The sequence below is a fragment of the Phaethon aethereus genome (assembly GCF_964289735.1).
Source record: "Phaethon aethereus genome assembly, chromosome: 1".
Taxonomy (NCBI): domain Eukaryota; kingdom Metazoa; phylum Chordata; class Aves; order Phaethontiformes; family Phaethontidae; genus Phaethon; species Phaethon aethereus.
The window spans coordinates 95,378,006-95,395,818 of record NC_138575.1 but is presented as its reverse complement, the minus strand read 5'-3'; the positions used below and the strand labels follow the sequence as shown (position 1 = coordinate 95,395,818).

The 17,813-nt window shown below is 41.5% G+C and overlaps 1 protein-coding gene across 1 annotated transcript in view; it reads left to right on the top strand.

Annotated features, from left to right (window-relative positions):
- Positions 1 to 9,781: 9,781 nt before the first annotated feature.
- The window catches only part of CMSS1 (cms1 ribosomal small subunit homolog), a gene marked incomplete at both ends in the record, with an annotated part of 32,762 nt that continues 24,730 nt past the window's right edge, over positions 9,782 to 17,813 (top strand). The window contains one exon of the mRNA XM_082000188.1: positions 9,782 to 9,878. Coding sequence (XP_081856314.1) covers positions 9,782 to 9,878 — 97 coding nt within the window. The remainder of the gene's footprint in view (positions 9,879 to 17,813) is intronic.

Here is a 17,813-nt window from a genome sequence, read left to right as displayed (position 1 = left end):
CTGGAAAACTAATCTAATTGGTATTTAATTTTATTTAATTTTATTTTATTTTGGGTTGGGTTTTGGGAACTTTATGGATACACTGGGGTGAGGGACCATATGAAGTTACTCACTCTTTCTTGCCCCCAGCCTTTTCTTGCGTAAGGAAAAATCCTAATTACAGTGCCTATCTTCTCAGAAGATTTAGGTAATGAAAGCGGACAGCTGGCAGAGGTGGGCTGCATTTGGCCTAGTGGTGTAGCAATGAGGGGCTCGATACCCCTCGGTAGGGGTAGGCGCTGCTAGGAGCAGGTGTGTCTCTACAACTGTACAACGGACAGTGCCGTGAGACAGCAGGCGTCACCCTCTCTACCGTTGCCCCCAGGCAGGGACCACGGAACAGCTCTGTGGCACACCGAGCAGGTGGTGCAGCAGCTCACCCCGTTGAGAAGGGGAGAGGGTTGGTTTTTGTACAAAGTAAAGCATTTTCAACACGATGGACATGAAGGGTACTGGCTCAGAGCTGGAGCTCCATGTCTGATGCCCTCATCCCTTTTTCTGCCACCACTGCCGCTAGCTTCAGCGGTGTGCTCTGCCCTTCTCTTGGGTTTAGACCTCTCTGCTTGATGGCTGTCTTCAGGTGTTTCCCCTGGTCCTTTCGTAATATCTGGATCTTTTTCTGGTTTTTACATCCCTCTTGGAGGAAGATTCAGTATCTACTACTACTGCTGCTGGATAGAGGCAGTGTACAGTCACATTTAACTGGTGTTGGGGGACTGCAGCATCTCAGTAGAAACCAGGACAGCCCTGGGCAATTTAACATTCTTGTTTCCATACAGTAGCAAAGCAGTGGTGAATTTAGGGTGCAGCGAATAAAGCAAAGGAAAATGTATGTGCTTTGTGAATTTAAAGACATAAATTACACCATCTCTGCTGGCTTTTTTTGATGTATTAGCCCAAAACTTGCGTCTTTTGGGATCTGGTTCTTCATTTGCCATATGTTTCTCAGACTATATGTGTTTTATCAGTCCTTAAGCATGGCTTGCTTAAGCCTGGATTATACAGATAATGTAGACATTGTACGATGTGTTGAACCCTGAACATCCTGCTTTTCTCTTGTCATTGACAACTTATGTATTTATCCTATAGCGAATGATACCTACTATTATTATGCTGGCTCATTGCTGAGCTTTTTAACTGAATGCTACTGTGGTTTGTCTTTATAAGAGACCTATTTTAAATTAAAATGCTTTATTGATATGAAAAAACTTCTTTGTTTTGTAATTAGAAAATTCTCTGTCTTTTTAATTAATACAAGTATTGAAGACTTACTTGGTTCCTGAGTCTATTTTTGGCATTCTGCAGCCACATAATTTTAGTGATTTATAGTTGAAATGCCTATTGAAAGCCTCCATAATAAAAATTAAAGAAATTAGATGATCTCTGAGACTTAAAGGAACTGTTGACGAATTTATTAGAACAACGTTAAAATATACCCTAAAACAAGTCTTGTTAGTCTACAGGTTGAAATGGGATACCTGGGAATTCAGAGTGCTGTACTACTACAATTCATTAAAATGTAGTCAGCTGAAACCTCTACTATAATCAAAATTGTTCCTGAGGGTTTTACCTTCATTACAGTCCTGGTGCAGCTTTCCAGTCCGTACCATTGCTGAACTAAGCAATTAGTTCAGTTTAAAAAAATAAACAAAAGGATAAAATTACCATGACAGTACATAGGATTTTTTTTTTTTCCTTGTTATGCTGGGCTCTGTCTGATAGTATTAATTGTATGTGGCCATTCTTTCTGCTGCCAGAGACAAACAGTGAGAGACAAAGTATCTCTGATTTGAGGACAGTGCTGTTTTCCATGTTGTAAGACTTGGATTATTTTACAATTGCTGTTTTCTGTAAGTTTGGCTAAGACGCCCATCTCCCCTCTGCAGACATGCTGCCTATCTCATCCCTGTTGCGCTGTGGGTAGTGTTCTGCTACAGTGGGGTTTCCTTATCAGCAATTCTGCCGTAAATCAAGCGGGAGGAGACGACGTTTCCCAACAGGGTCTCGAATGAAGAATTCACGGCGTGTGAATTCGTACGGGATACCAGAGGACATCTGCCTTACGAGGCTGTCTCCAGAGTTGAGACTTCAAGGCCTAGATAAAGCACTCCTTCTGTCTCTCCCATACCATACATATTCTGACCCCAGCTTTACATAGTCTGTTACCAGTTTGTCCTTGAGCTGAATGCGGTAGTGAAACCCTTTGGATAGGACTAACCCTTATCATTCTCTTGTTTCATGTCAGGACACTCTCCCAGAAGCTGCTGAATAGAAAAGCCGTGACAAAGAAGCCTTTGATTGTGGCTGTCGATACTGAGACTGGAGAATTGTAACTCCAAATTAAAAGGAATCCCACTGATCTGTGTGTCTCTGACAGAGTGAGCCCCAAGTTTGTTTTTCAGCTCAATGATCTGAATGCAACTGGTTTGGATTCTTAAAAATATTTTTAAAAACACTGATGCTTTTTCAAGGCTTAAAGAAAGGGACTTCATGGCCTTTCTGTCTGAAGTGTAATAAACAACTATTATTTTATGCTACTATAGCGCTTTCTTCAAGAATTCCATAGCACTTTACATATGTTATTTAGGCTCCAAAACACCCCAATTAGGGATATTTCTGCATCTTGTTTTTTGCATTAAGACAAAATGAGATGGAAGAAGTGCTAGTGATTTGCTAAAGGCTAAGCAGTCCCCATCAGATGTAGAAATGCATACTCCCAAGCTCTTTAATGTAACAAAGCACATACATGCACCTGACTTCCATCCAAATAAATCCTCTAGGATTCCGTTCTCCAACCACATGTAGTGGGTATGTACACAAAGTGCAAAGAAAACACAGCGTATCAACTCATACATATATAGTACATCCTCAACAATTGTAAAGTATGAAACTGCTCAGTACATACTGTAGCTTTACACTTTTAATAATAAAAATGTCTTCAATGTTAACAGCTCTTTTTAAGTGACATGTCACGGGAAAGGACAGTAGAGACGAAGCTAGCCATGCCTTCTCCAGTGGTCACTCAATACCCTGCATTGCTTGATGAAACCTGGCATTTCTTGCTTGTGTTTCATTGGCAAGGAGCAAACTTGATGGGGAACCTGCCTTGCACATTTGTGATAGGGCAGAAGAAGGGTCTAAAATGGAGCATGATCTGTGCTCTGAAAGAGATTCGTGAGATTCTTTGCCCACGTAGGGGACAACCTCTAGGAAGACTCAAGAAATGTGTAATTAGGCTACATATTGTCCACCTCAGACAGCTGGAGATCAGATGAAAGTTGGTGTGAGGGGGAGTGAGCGCTCTGTTTTTCCTCCTTCAAGAGTCTCAAGTTTCCCGTTGCAAAAGAGTTGAGAGGTCATACAGTTTCAATCTCTTGGTGACTACTTATCTATATCGAGAAACTCCATTGCAACCTGAGCTGTCTCGCCTCCTAAGTGGGCCGGTGCTGGTCGATGGGTGAATGTACAGCGGGGAGCATGCAGCCCATTGGCTTGGCTGCCTGAGACAAACTGCACGGCAACAGCATGTGCTCAAGCACACGAGTCCTGATGCGTCATCTCAACCCTTCCTTTTTCTGGTATACTGACAAGCTCACCCTGTACCACCCTGCTTTTCTTCCCAAGTGAGGTTTTCTTGTCTTCCCACTCTTTTAGGCAGGTGTTGTATGAGTGGAGATACGGTGATTTGCATCGAGTTGTATTGGATGACGTCTCTAACCATTATGTTAGCAGAATAAAACATAGTAACAGGAAGAATGGCTGCCACTCATTTTCTATTTAAACTGAGTGTTCTTAAAGACAGACAAGATGATGTGAAATGCCTACTTTGCACTATATTTTGCACATGATTTTTAAATAGTGTCTTTAGGCAGAGTATGTAAAACATTTGTCATTCATTTGGGGTTTATTTTGCATACTTTTCATCCTTTACTCTTGTATTCTTCTGCAACATTATTAGTGGTTAAGAAAAATGCAGGAGTACTGTGCTAAATACAACCATGTGGTAAGTACTTTTTTTTTTTAAATGTTATTTGCGTGCTAGAGATTGGATGCCGTTCTCCTGCTCAAGTGAATACCTGCGGACCAGAGTGGTGTACTAAAAAGCTGGTTATGACTGAGAAATGGAAAAGTTCACCTCCAAGGATTTATTTTAACAGGACTGTGTTTAGTCCAAGTTTCATTTTATGTAAAATTATAATTTACAGTTTTGCAGCTGTGCTTAGGCACTTTCACTCTCTGACGTTTGAGACAAAAGAATTCAGTGTTGCTGGATTACTTTCTGTGGTGTTTTAGCCCCAGTAGTGATCATTGTGAATTTTCTGCCACTGGAAGAATTTAGGCTTATGTAATGGAAGATAAGAAATTTATGTTAGACTTTTGTATAATCCCAGTTTTAACTATTTCTCCGTGCATGACTATGCCATATTGTATAGGTGTGATTTTCATGGGGAGTTGTTTTGAAGTTAACCACCTTCATCTCCAAAGAAATGTAGTGCTACAATCTAGCCTCGCATATAACCCTTTTCCTTGGCGGGCGTCACAGGGCAGCAGAAGGCTGTGCATACACCGTTCACAGGGAAACTGCTTCAGCAAAGCTCGGCCATCGCTGTGCTGGTACTTTCTCAGGCTCCCAGCTCCTGCTGAGCACCCCTGAGAGAGCAAAGGTCTTTCTGTGAGCACTGTATGCCTCCATTACTGCCGTAAGAAACGTGTGCCCCACTGGAGCACACTCTGTCTGTAGCTGTCACTAAACTTGAGGTTGGCAACAGCTCCATGAAAATGAGAAAGCAATCCATGTGGGTGGCCAGCCGTACATCCTGAATTTTTAAATACTTTTGAAAGCCTATTTTCAAGTATAGATAACTACCTCTACTCTAGGTATATACATGCTGTCTCATACCCCTGTTTTATAACATTCCAGGTAAGCTACTTTCAGTTGTTTAATTTCATTCTCATCATCTTTTTTAGGCAAAGCTATCATAGTTGCACTCCATTTCATCTAGCCAAACTGAAAGTCCATATAAAATAAATGCATTTTTCAAAGGAGATGCTTCATCTTAGCCTAAAATACTATGTTTTGCCGTTAATGGATAGAGAGTGGGTCTCCACTCCCTGCAACTTTGTCACTTGTCTGTATGCAGCTGTGTACATACGTATGTGCGTTTGCGTGACTGCGAGAGAGATGCAGGTGTGAGCAGGGGGAAAGCAAGCTGCATCCATGACGTCCTCGGTTCCACTGGCGGTCAATGTTTGAGGTAGCATGAGGCCCCTCCTTCTGCCTGCCCTTCCCTGCACTGAGAGAACCCGAGGTTCCTGGTTTTATGCAGAGGCTGTGCACAGCAGACCTTATCTCACATGGAGGACTTGTGTACCGATGCTGAATAATCACTGAAGTAAGAGCTGAGACCCATAAAACTGTACTGAGTAGGACCACAAAGATGTCTGGATGAGAAGGAAGGCACCGAGTGTAGCAGACAGTGGTCTTCCTGCAGTTTTCACCAATTCAGAGCTGGTAATTGCAACTGCAAAGCCGCGTGGTACTGCAGGCGTGTAGAGTACCTGGAGCTTCAAATGGATTTTTCTTTTCCTGTTCCTTACTCTGCTTAGATGTGAGCATGAAGCTTTATTGCGCTTTGGGTAGGCAAGAGTGAATTTTCCATGGTTAAATGTAATATTTTCTAATGCAAAATGTGAAAAACAGTGTTGGAGATCTTTCCGTTAGTCCCAACGCTGTATCAGACTGAAAGAAAATGCAGACTGCTGAGTCTATTCCTCACCTCAGAGCAATCTGTTTCCTGCAACAAGAGATCACAGTGCCTCTGGTGCACAGAAAGCAAAATGAAGCAGGGGTCCCTTTCAAAAGGTTCTGCTTTCCTCCAGTTCTTGGGAGATGGATTTGTGAAGGCAGGTCAGACAAAGCTTGGGGCTATGTGGCTTGTTGCAAGTATGAACTCTGATTTCATTCCCCTTCCTTTTTACCAGTAAGTCTCAGGGGAAAATATTCTTCAGCAGAATGACTACAATTATTTAATTAACTGTTTGCTTAACTATAGCTTCGTGATTTTTCTGTGCCTGTAAGTATCTCTCTTTCCCATACAGCATGTGCCAGCACATCATTCTCTGTCCCTTACTGGAAAGTGTATTCAGGAACCATGGCTATAGTCATGAAAGGTTTTGAAAGAGAATTTCTATGCAGGTGTTGAGGTAGAGCTGTAGCAACTTGCTTTCATACCAAATATTGAGTTCCCTCCTCACGCAGGCATACACACAGAGCGCTGTACCCAAGTACTCTTGGACTGACTCTCTAGGTGCTACCTTTACCCTTCTCACACTCTTCCATCCCCTTTTGAGTGTCCTTGCCTGGATGTGGGCTGAAGCACCAGCTATGCAATGATGGTGGTGGGTGGAGGTGAGACTTGGGTCCTGGTGGCTGATTACAGAACCATGTCCCGATGATGCCGTAGTGTCTGAGAGGGCCTCTTGCTAAAGGTACTTGTTTCAGGATGAGTTGAGGTATGCACTGACTCCCCTCAAAACCCCAGCTTGTTTCTCTTAGTTCAGTTTGGCAGGGAGGGAGGAAAATCCCAGCATTGTTTGTTGTTTGGTTGCACCAGGTGAAAGCCCCCAAGCAGGAACATAAACACGGTAAGCAGTAGTAGGGATCTGACTGCTGGTGGGACTTACACATCCCCTGGTGCTGTTTGGATTTAGCCATCTGGCTCCAGCCCTGCTTACACCTTTCAGCTGAGGGTGACAGTGCCAAAGCACAAAGTTTGTGAGTGTCCACTTGGAGCTTTGCCTGGCCAGTTGGCAGCATATATTATCAGTCAAGCCTCCTCTTCCTCCTCCTCCATAACCTTGGACATGTCAGTTAACACACACAGCCATGCCCTGCCACCCCAGTGAGGAAAGTGGATTTCAGTCCCATCTAAGCCCCTCTAATAGAAATGAACAGTTTCAGTCCTTTCTTCCTGCATTAGAGGAAGAAAAAAAGATCTTTTCCTCCTTTTTATTTTCTTTTTTATTTTCCTTTTTTCCCCTCCCAGGGTGGTCTCCCCTAGGATAGGCATATCGTGCCCTTTGGAGGTCACACCTTAGCAAGAAGAAGCCAGCTCATTCTGTTGCTGCAATTTTATAATGGAGGGGAGAGAATAGGAAGAGGAGGATCCTACCAGGCAGGATCGGCCCCAAACAGAAAGAGGTTAGAAGCAGATTGAGGTTTGTCTATGTTAGGACATGAGGCCTGTTCACTCAGATGTGCTTCTTTCTAACTTCTTCCAGTAATGCCAAGCTCATATTTATCATCAAAATGATACTGACATTTTCCACTGTTGTCATCCTGTCATCCATACGCCAACAAACCTCCCACCCGTTCGGGTGACAGAGACCTTTTGGGCTCAGCTCCTGTGGGGAAGGTGTGATGACGTTCCCCTCAAAACAAGCCAGAGCCTGGCTGCTGCTGGGACACAGCAGCACTCCCACCCCACTGCCAGTGGGGTCTTTGTGAGGGCTGTGTTTGTAAGCTACAGTCACATCTGTACTGCTTTTTTTTAAGCCACCCCCTACGTTCCCCATGTCTTTAACATTGATGGGGAAATAACATTTTTCCACATGCAAACAGAATAGGTGCCACAAAGTGGCATAAATTTAGGCAAAACCTGAACATCTAAAGATTTATAAAGATGTATTTGGCTTCTCTTCTATCAGTGTATAACAACTGTTCATAAAAGGTTGTTGCCACTCTTGCGCTGCAAGGCAAGCAAAAGTAGTTGCTTTTATACTGTGAAGCCTTTTACTCACTGATGAACTTGATTGCATTTGCGGTACTTCAGTTACCCTCATAACAGCATCTTCTTTGAGTTCTTGCAATATAAACCTTCTGGATTAATCTGAATTATCATATGCCACACAGCCCGGTTTGGCTCCGTGGTATGCTGCCCTAACTGTTATCTGTTAAAGTGTCTTAGGACTGCTAAGAAGGTATTTGGTGTGAAATGAATGGTGGTTATTACATCCTCCAAATAAACTTAACACTCAAGACTCCAAGCATAAAATACTAAGCAAAAATCGGAAGCGAAGGACAATGAGATGATTTTATATAGAATTGAGAATAACCAAAATCAGAAGTTTCTTCAGCAGGTAACACTTTTGCCACCTTGTAATCTATTACTTTTCCAGTATGATGCATGGCATTGTTGAACCAGCAGGTATATTAAGAAAAGATGACCTGAAATAAGTGCAGGTATTCACCCAGTTGTAGCTTAGATGAACTCCCAGTGACTTAGTGACCTCTCTTGCCCTTTGCTTACTATTAATCCAGAACCCATCTGCCTTTCTTCAGATGTTTCTGCGAAGACTTTTACGTAGTGTTTAATGTTATGAAGAACTTTTCGGTTCTGTCACATTGGTGTTTGGACCTTTGAGTCAAGTGGACCTTTCTACCGTATTTCTTCAGATTACCATCGCTGTGTGTTTGCCGTGGTCATGTTGCATTAGAGAGTGTGTGTGTGTGTGTGTGCGCCAGTGCTAAATCCATGGCTCCAGAGTGTCTTTACATTATAACAGTCTCCTCATGTTGGAGTCCACACTACAGTATCATGATGTCCACATGACCTGAAATGTGTTAGGATCTCCTTACAGACAGGCATGCAATGCTGTACTCTGTCCAGGTTTTTTTTCCCCTAAGAATCATAACAGTTTAAAATGGTGCTGAGGAAAACTGTACAGCCATATGTGTTTTTAAAAGGAGAAGTAATGCAAGACCAGTGTAAAGCATACAGTGGAAAGGAGAGTGAATTCAATATGAACTTTAATCCTGCCTGTACTCTGGCTGAAGCCGAGCAACTTCTTTGGAACTGTAAAGGGTTTTGAGCAAGTGTTCATCTATTAATTAATTTATTTATTTTTAATATCTGTGCTATTTGCAGCAAGCCCTCTATTGCAAACCTGAAGCCATACTTTCTCATATTGTACAAAATAATGTGGATAAAACATCACTCAGCACATCTAAATGCACGCCTATATGTATAATCACGCATACAGTCACACATCTGTTTTTCTCTTACTTTCAGAATGATACAGTCTGTTGGCATAGCAGTGTGCTTTTTACATTAATTTGAACAGGTAAAATCAGATAATGTATATTGTATTGCATACGCTGATATCCTTTTATTTTCCCATTTCCTTTAGACAGTGATAATGAAAATCGATGTTTTGAAATTGAGAATTTCATTATCCAAAAAAACCCTTAGTGCTGACATGCAGAACTGGTCTAGCAGAAAAAGCGTATCTGATCCAAGTCACATCAATTGCTCTCTAATTATGGTGACAATACAAAAATGAAGCAAGCTTACCTTAGCTCAGGAGACTATTTTTTGCTGTATCCCAGGCAGTTTCCTCTCCTTATTCGCTTGAAAAGGGAAGATCCACTTGAATGAAGGAAAGTAAATACTAGAAGAGTGAAGGATTTAAGGAGTCCTTATGTGAGCTCCTGATCCACTCGTTTTTAGCGAACTGCAAAAACCTCAATCCAGTAGTAGCTCAGAGCGACTTGCCTCTCCTCGTATGTCTGTGGGCTGAGAATCTGCAAGAATAGACCTGAGACGGTGCTGCAAGGGAGAGACAGCGGGGGGACCTTGGCACGGAGTTGGACCAAACTCTAAATATAGCCCAACCCACTTTCCGTGCGGTTCCCTTCATTCTCTGAAGGCAGATGACCTTGTCAGAAAACTGACCTCCCAGCATGTCAACCTCTACAAAGAGAGGATCTAAGGGAACAGAACTGCAACGTAAAAGGACAGACAAGCAATCAGCCATCTGCTTGCAGAAAATGAATGTAGGTATGAGCTCTATTTTTATGGCAGTTGCAACTGATCATGTTATAATGTGCTTTATTCGATCATTTAGACAAATGAGCTGCATGCCAGTTCACAAAAGACCTGTACAGATGAGAGATTGCATTGTAATTGCTAGTCTTAAATAGAGAGTACTGACATAGATGAAAATCCTGTCAGCTCTCCTCCTTTCAAAAACATTAATGCAGCAGAGTGTGTAGTATTTCCCTAAAAGCTTCTGTCTATAAGAAATTATGCTTCCTTTCACTTATAGTAAAACTTTTTGGAAAAGTGAGTTAAATCCACAAATGTATATTCTGGTACCATGTAAACTTGAGAAGCTAGGGTAGCTTGAAAGGGCAGTACAACCTGCAATACCAGAGACCAAACTGTAGAGAAATGTGTGGTATATGCAGAGGAGGAAGCAAGAGAGTACAAGGCATAGAAACATAACCCTTGTGCCTTAGATATGGAACGGCTTTTCAACAGATGTTTTATAATCCAAGGAATTTGCTGCTCTAACTCTTATGTGGCCACATGTCAGGGTATTTTGTTCTTAACCTGAAGGAGAGTTTAACTTGATATGAGTCAACCTGATACTCTGTCAAACAGGGAGCTGATACTGCGATGTCATATGAAGACTTCTGAATAAAAAAACCTGCAGAAATCTGAGCAACTCAAAATGTCTTCTCTCACGTTCTGTGTTAAGACATGTAGGAGAGTTGGGATAAAAGTGCTTGCAGTATTGTTCTTCAGTGGGATATATTTGGTGGTGGTGGCATATATCTAAGTGTATGCTACATTATATGCATGCATGCAATTTTCAATATGCAGCTAAAACTCAAGAAAACATCAGGGCTGTGATAACCTTATGCTGTAGATGTGTATGTCTGCAAATTACGTGTGAGCCAAAAAGGCATGAATGATAAGTGGTGGTCAGTAAAGTAGCAATGAGCTACTATGAGCAATAATTTGGGCAGTTAAGTTTTTGTGAAGTGTGCTATTTTTTTTTTTAATTGAAACTTACTGTTCTTGGCAAGTTCCACTGTGTTATTTTATCATGATCTATTGGCTTGAAGTCCACAGAGTCAGCCAGACTCTGTGTGTTACCTTCACAACAAGAGCTACAGCTGTGAGCCACAGGTGCTCCCCAGGATAGTGAGAGAACAGTAGAAAATACAAATCTCCTGCAGTATTAAGGGAGACATCACATTTGGGACCATTCCTGGACAAAACTTGCTCATAGTCAGACCTAGGCTAGAGCCCACCCATTAAGTAGTTTTATGAAGTTCCTCCTTCCTCCCAAATTACCTGTTTCTCCCCCATTAACAAGATGAAATGTTTGTTAGGAGTGAATATTATAACGAATGAAGGATGCTGGCGGTTGACTTTGAAGAGGAGACCTAAAAAAGGAATGAGTCTGCCTCCAGATGGTCAAATGTTAAGTGACTTACTAGCACTGTGTAGGTAGTGAAATTCTAAATGTATGCAATACCAACATCATTAAACGCCAATAGCATCATGTTGTCTTCACTCCAGGGTGGTACCCTGATGCTATCCAGACCAACCCAACCAATTCCAACTCCACAGCTACTTCTGCCCTTCTTGCCTGTGCTGCAATACTGAAATCATCACAGATCCCCTCATCCAGAGCATGAAGGAGATGAGGATAAGGGAAGTAATATGTACAGCATGAGCCTGGTACTCTTCACTCTGCAGCAAACAGCTGGTGCAGTTTCCAAACACAACAGAACAGTAGTTCTTAGAAGAAGAAGGAATCGCAGTGCTTGGTGGGTCCTAAAGCATGGGAGTAGTCAGACTTTGCCAGGAGCTGTGGCACGCGCTTCTCATATATGAAGATTTTGGAGAAGGGGTGAGTTCTTGCTTATACCAATAACATGCTGGGTGGCTTTGCGGGGGGAATGTTAATTTTTGGGGAAGCTTTTATAGAGTGGTGCTGTTTGTGTGTAAAGGGCTGTAAATGCTGCTTGAGCAAGCCCAGTAATGCAAACTTCCTGAAAGGAGGGGAAAAAGCTTTAAGAGTGATTATATTAGTTCTTCAAGATGGATGGAACAGTATTTTGTTCGACAGCTGTATACACTTAAGTTTTCTTTAGGTTGGCTTTTTCATGACTTTCCACATAACCAAGTGGGAAATGTAGTAGGGAGTCAGGCCCTAGTTTGTGCCTAGCTTTTCCTGGAAAAAAAGACATCTTGTGTTTTCCTTGTGATGATGAATGGTCTTTCTTCTTCTTTGCAGACAGTTTTTCTCTTTGACTACGCAGCCTTCCATAGTAGCATTTCCTCTGGAATGATTTGGGTTTCCAGGCCGCAGGCTGTTCCCTCTCTGCCTCTGTTGGGATTGATAGCCATTTCAAGCCAGCCTTTTTGGGGTTCCCCCTCATACGATCATGCATTCTGTAACCAGTATTTATGGACTGATTGTTCTTTTGATTAAATGCAAATTCCTAGGCACTTGTAGTTGTTTAAAGATCTCCTGGAGCATTTTACAAGGTGAGGTATGTGAACCATAAAGGCTCAGCCAATTTCCAACATGGTCAACTGCATTCTGGATTGCTCCCATTCCCCTACTTTTCAGAGTTGGATGGAGTGTCCTTCTACTATCATAAATTGTTGCACAGTATTGCTGGCATCCTTTTGAGTGGTTTCTAAAGTGACTGTAGGGTATATAATGCCTGGCATCTGTCCAAAGAGGAGAAGCCCTTTTTACAAGGTTAAGTATCTAATTTTGTAATGTTCAGCCAAAAATTTTGCCACTTACAAACAAAACAATCTCCCACTTCCCCATCCTTTTAGCAGTACACTTTTAAACTGAATTTGGAGATTTAAGGAGTTGTCAGAAGTTTCAGCATAAAGAATAGTTTTTGAGAGAATAGAAGAAAGAGTAGTGAGGAGACTGCAGTGACTTGTGGATGCCATCTGAGCCTTCACTCATGATGTCAGTGGTGAAGGATACTGGACTAAACAACAGAACTGATTTGCACTCTGTGCTGATGTATTATTGTATGTTCAGGCTCTGGTTGCTCTTGTTTGGCAGGCCCGCCATGAAGAAATTAAGTTGGATGGCAAACAATAAAAGGGCCTGTCATATTCCTAACACGTCAAATATTTGTGTTTGCTCTTTGCTTACTATGGGTTTTAAAACTACAGTGACTAAATGAGTATTGAGTTCTCCCTTCTTACCTTGGTGATGCCATTATTCTGGCTTGTGAGAGGCGGGAACAGAATGTCAAATTCAACCCGTGTCTTTTTTCATTAGAAGGAGGGTGGCCTACTACTTTTACATCTGATCAGTCACTTTCTGTGATTTTTCTAACATGTTTCTGTCTTACAAGGCAATATATAAAAATGAAAAAGTGAAATTATGAATTATGAATATGGGTTGTAGCTGTACTACAAGTTGGGCCTAACCTTAATCATGTAAAGTTTATTCTGCTGTGCTTACATGTGTACAACAGAGGATTTCCGCTGGTCTTATTCTCTCCCATGTGCACTTCATTTTGTCTTTTGGTTCACTCCCAGTCAGCAAGTCAAGATGTGTCAAAAAGGAGTTGGGAAGTACCCATTTTGAATATTAAAGAGAAAGTCTTAAAAATAAGGGAGAAAGGAGAGGTAGTTGTTAGAAATGTTCTGTGGGAGATCCTTTGCATGGCCGATAGTTATGTCTGTGTGGTAAAAATTTTCTATCAGAGCACAGTGAAAATTAATTTGATATTATTCCATTAAGACCTGTTCTTTCTTGCTTGAACGGGCAGTGATTTTAATTTAAATTGCCATTCAGTGTAAGAAAGAGGAACCTAAACTGAATATCCTGTCACCAGATTTATCAGGCAAAAAACCCAGTTTGTGGTAGGTGGACCTTCTGAACGGCCCAGGGAAGCAGTTTACATTTTTGTAAGAATATTGTCCTTGTCTTTGTAGTACAAGCTATTGCCAATACTTATAAATTATTACAGGGAATACCAACAGACTCGCTGCAAGAAACTCTGGCTTGGCAGGGGCTTAGGCTGAATGCAGTGGGAAGGAGCTTATGCAATTTAAATATTACCTAATGGGACAAAATTGAAGCGTTTTTGATTCTTTGATAGGACTGTTTCTGCTCAGTCACATATTGTATGCCCTTCAGGTATGCCTCACAAGTACCACTTTAGAATACCTTTTTTAAAGTACGTTGTCAGGTAAAGTCTGCAGGTCAAGGCATCCTCGCAGATACAAAAACTTACTGTTGTACTGGAATAGGCTGTTTTGGAAAAAGACTCCTTAGTTCATAGAGATGAGGCAAGAAAACAGTGCCCAGATGGTGGGGGGGGACGGTGGCTGGTTTGAGATGATGGAGCACCGGCACCACGTCTAATTACAAGGGAGATTATCTCAGCCCAGGCAGGGCTGTTCTCTGTTGCAGTTGGCTGACAGGGAAAGTCACCAAAGGGACGGTAACTAACCTGTAGTCACCTGCAACAGAGCTTTACATGCAAGTTCTTACCTCCTAGTAACAATAACAGATACCACTTCATTCACAGTTTTTCCTCTTTAGTTCCAAATGGTCAAAATACTTAAGTATTTTAAGGCCTTACGAGTGGAGGCACTTCATTTGATTCATGGCCGTGGTGAGAAACGTATGAAAACTTCATCAGTGCTTTAAAACTGGAGTTGCAAAAACTAAAATGCAAAAAAAACCCAAACGCCGCAAAAAAACCCTGAAAGTTTTTCATTAATTGTTGAATCAGCACTCTGTTTATCCATGTTGTTATTCTTCCTTGCATCAAAGGCGATTCAAATGATTTAGCCAATCCTTATTCAAGGAGGTAGGGGGACAATTTTTTTTTCCTGTAGTCTGTCTTCTGGATTTCTCAGTCATGCCACTGCAGATGATGTGTGCACGTGATGGGGAGAATTATTTACCTTTCTGAGGGTGCCAGCAGACCCTTTCTAATTTAGTCAGAGCAATTTGAGAAATGAAGAGGGTACTGACACTGTTGTAGCTATTTTTGATGCAATGGTTATGTGGTGATCTTCCCCAAGAACAGATTACTTTTGCAACTAACATTTTATCCCATTTACTAGCAATTCCTAAAGTATTGTCATTGGTAAATAGCCAGCAACTGGTCTGAAGAACCATATTAATAATGAAATTTGCGGTCTTAGCGGCTGGTGTGGAGGTCCCCAAAAGAGCTTCATAGCTATTGCTTGGCCAGTTGGCTTTACACCTTGGGCTCCAGAGTATCTTTGCTATTATTAGGCTTCTTAACAGGAAAAGTCAAAGCTGTCCATTGCCTACAGAGGGGCAACTTAGAGACGATTGTCCTGGTAGACATGAAAAAGAGCCTCCTTTCGGGATTAGCAGCGCTGGCGACGCGCAGCTGAGTAGTTTGGGATCTGTCCAGGAGGTGGCCTGAACCGCTGCTTGCCTATTGCCGCTGCGCACCGCCGGCTCCCACTGCTGTGCGGCACCTTTCCATCCCGCCCGACGGCCTCTCCTTGTCTCTCCATCCCTTTCCTTTTGTCAGGGAAGTAGTTGAGCTTGGAATGCTTTAAAATATTTACAGTGTTAATCTTTTTTTTTTTTTTTTTCCTCTTAGTTAATCAGCCCTCCAGCCAGACCTGTTTTATTTAAAAGACCTCGTCTGTTCCTTTGGATACTGGTGGGTAGCGTGGCAGGACCTGCCTGAGCTTTGTGTTTCCAGCTGCCTTGAGGAGTGATACTGTAGTGGTAGGTTACAATACTGTCGTCGCCACTTCTAGCCCAGTTACTGAGATCAGCACAACTGTGGTGGCAAGAGGAGGCCTCTCAGCCGAGCAAGGATGAACAGGGACCTGGGAGCCAATTTTGCTGACAGCTGTTACATTTTACAGAAAATTAATTGACCTTGCACTGTGTGTACCTGATGGCACATGCAGGGGAGATGCAATGAGAAAAAGTCAAAGTAGTGCGTTGGCTTTAAGATTACTTAATCTGATTCACTGAAGGTTTAGGCCAGTTTTTAATGGCAAAGCTATGAGAATAATAAGGAAGTCTCAGACTTCAATTTTACTCTTTTCCCTGACCTCCCCTCTGCCCCTTTCCTCCCTTCCTCCCAAAGAAAATGAATCTAAAATGGCAATTAAGAAAACACTCAAGATGTGCCCAACACACTTGACATTTTACTCAGCATCAAATATTTTTCAGTCTGCTGAATTTAAAGCTGAGAGGCCTGAGAAATATTTTCCTCCCAGATTAATGAACACAGATCAGTACTGTTTAATCAACCAATAAATAAAAACATAGCCTGCAAAGAAGCCTAAAGTTAATCCATCGTAGCACAGCCAAACTGAATGAACTGTGCCCACCTACAAAGTAACGACAAGCACATACTTTCCTGTAACATATCTGAAACTAGAAAGAGAGCATAACAAATATCAAAACGTATTTCGACAGTGTACAGGGCTTTTTGTTAAAACTCAGAAAACACAGACTTTATTTAAAGTCTGTTTTCAAATATGAGGCAATTTTAGAACAGTCAGAGGAGAATGGAAGTCGGGGGGGAGGGGAAGCAGGGGCAGGGGGACAATAATAAATTACATACAAGCTTTGTTTTCGTGTAAGTAATTCTAGTTTAGTACTGAGATGTAGCTCTGATGGGAGCATAAGGAGGAAAGCAGGGATTTCTGTTCAGACCCGGAGTGTGTCTCTAACTGTGGGCAGTGCCAGATATGTCAAATAAAAGTTGAGGGAGTCTGCCTCACGGACATGTAAGGCAGGTTCCTTCCAAATTCCATCACAGAGATTAGTTTAACAGTAAAAACTGAACTTGTCCTGTACTGGCCTGTGTCACGGAGGGTCTTCTGGATACCCGATAGATGTCTGATCTCACTTAGCTTCCAGATCAAAAAAAAAATCCTAGTGGAAATTATTCCCTCGGTTATCCTTGGGTATGTATGCAAGAGAATATTCTTCCATTCCGAGCTTTCTTTTTAATTACATGTTCGTTGTTCCTATATTAGGAAGCGTTGTAAGCACCATGCCTCCTTTCTCTCAGAAAAAAACGCTTGTGTTCTCTTCATCCTCTCTTCCTGTGAGGAACTTCCCATACCTCCTGTCATTTCTGTGAGCTTCCTTTATCTTTATTTCAGTCATAGGCTGGCTCGAACCACAAATTGCATTTTCCAAATAATTTTAAGATTATTTTCTGTTCTTTTTCAGTTGTAACTTTATTTTGGAGCATTTGGAGGTGTGCTGCCTAGAAGAGTTTCACTTTTTCAGTCAGCCTTAGTCCTTACAAGAATTAATTATTTAATGTTGTGGTCACTGAGACTCCTTTATTAATCACTTCAGAATAGAAAAGCAGCATGTGAAGGTCAGAAGTCTCAGTAACGGTGAGTCAGCCTAGAAACACAAATTTGTATGTAGTAGCTATAAAATTGCATTCACATCAAAGGACATGTCATTAGCTCCTATATCATTAAGGTCTTGTCTGCCTTTAAAAATACTGGTATAAATAACAAAGCAAATGTGCATTCTTTGTGTCTGTATTAGTTAATAAGAGTGATGATTAAAGGGAACCTGTTAAATTATCTAAATATCTGTGTGCTTATTTATTTATGTGCATGTGTATAAACATGCAGACGTGTGTATGTATTAATGTAGGCATGTGTATGTGTATATTTAGTACACATACTGATGTACTTAGGCATGTATGTTTGAATATTAAATTTGAAAAAACTTAGAAACCATTACACTGAAGGATTTTAAATAGTGATCAATATCATAAGTGAAAAAGTCTTATTCATATGTGTGTGTGTGAAGCATAAATGGCGTTTTCCATTTCAGCATGGTTCAAAACAAAATCAAATATAAATACTTAATGACTGGGAAGCCCGTTAGTATGTGCCGTGCCGCTGATGTAATACCAGATGAAAAACTGTGAAAAGCTGTGGAATTCA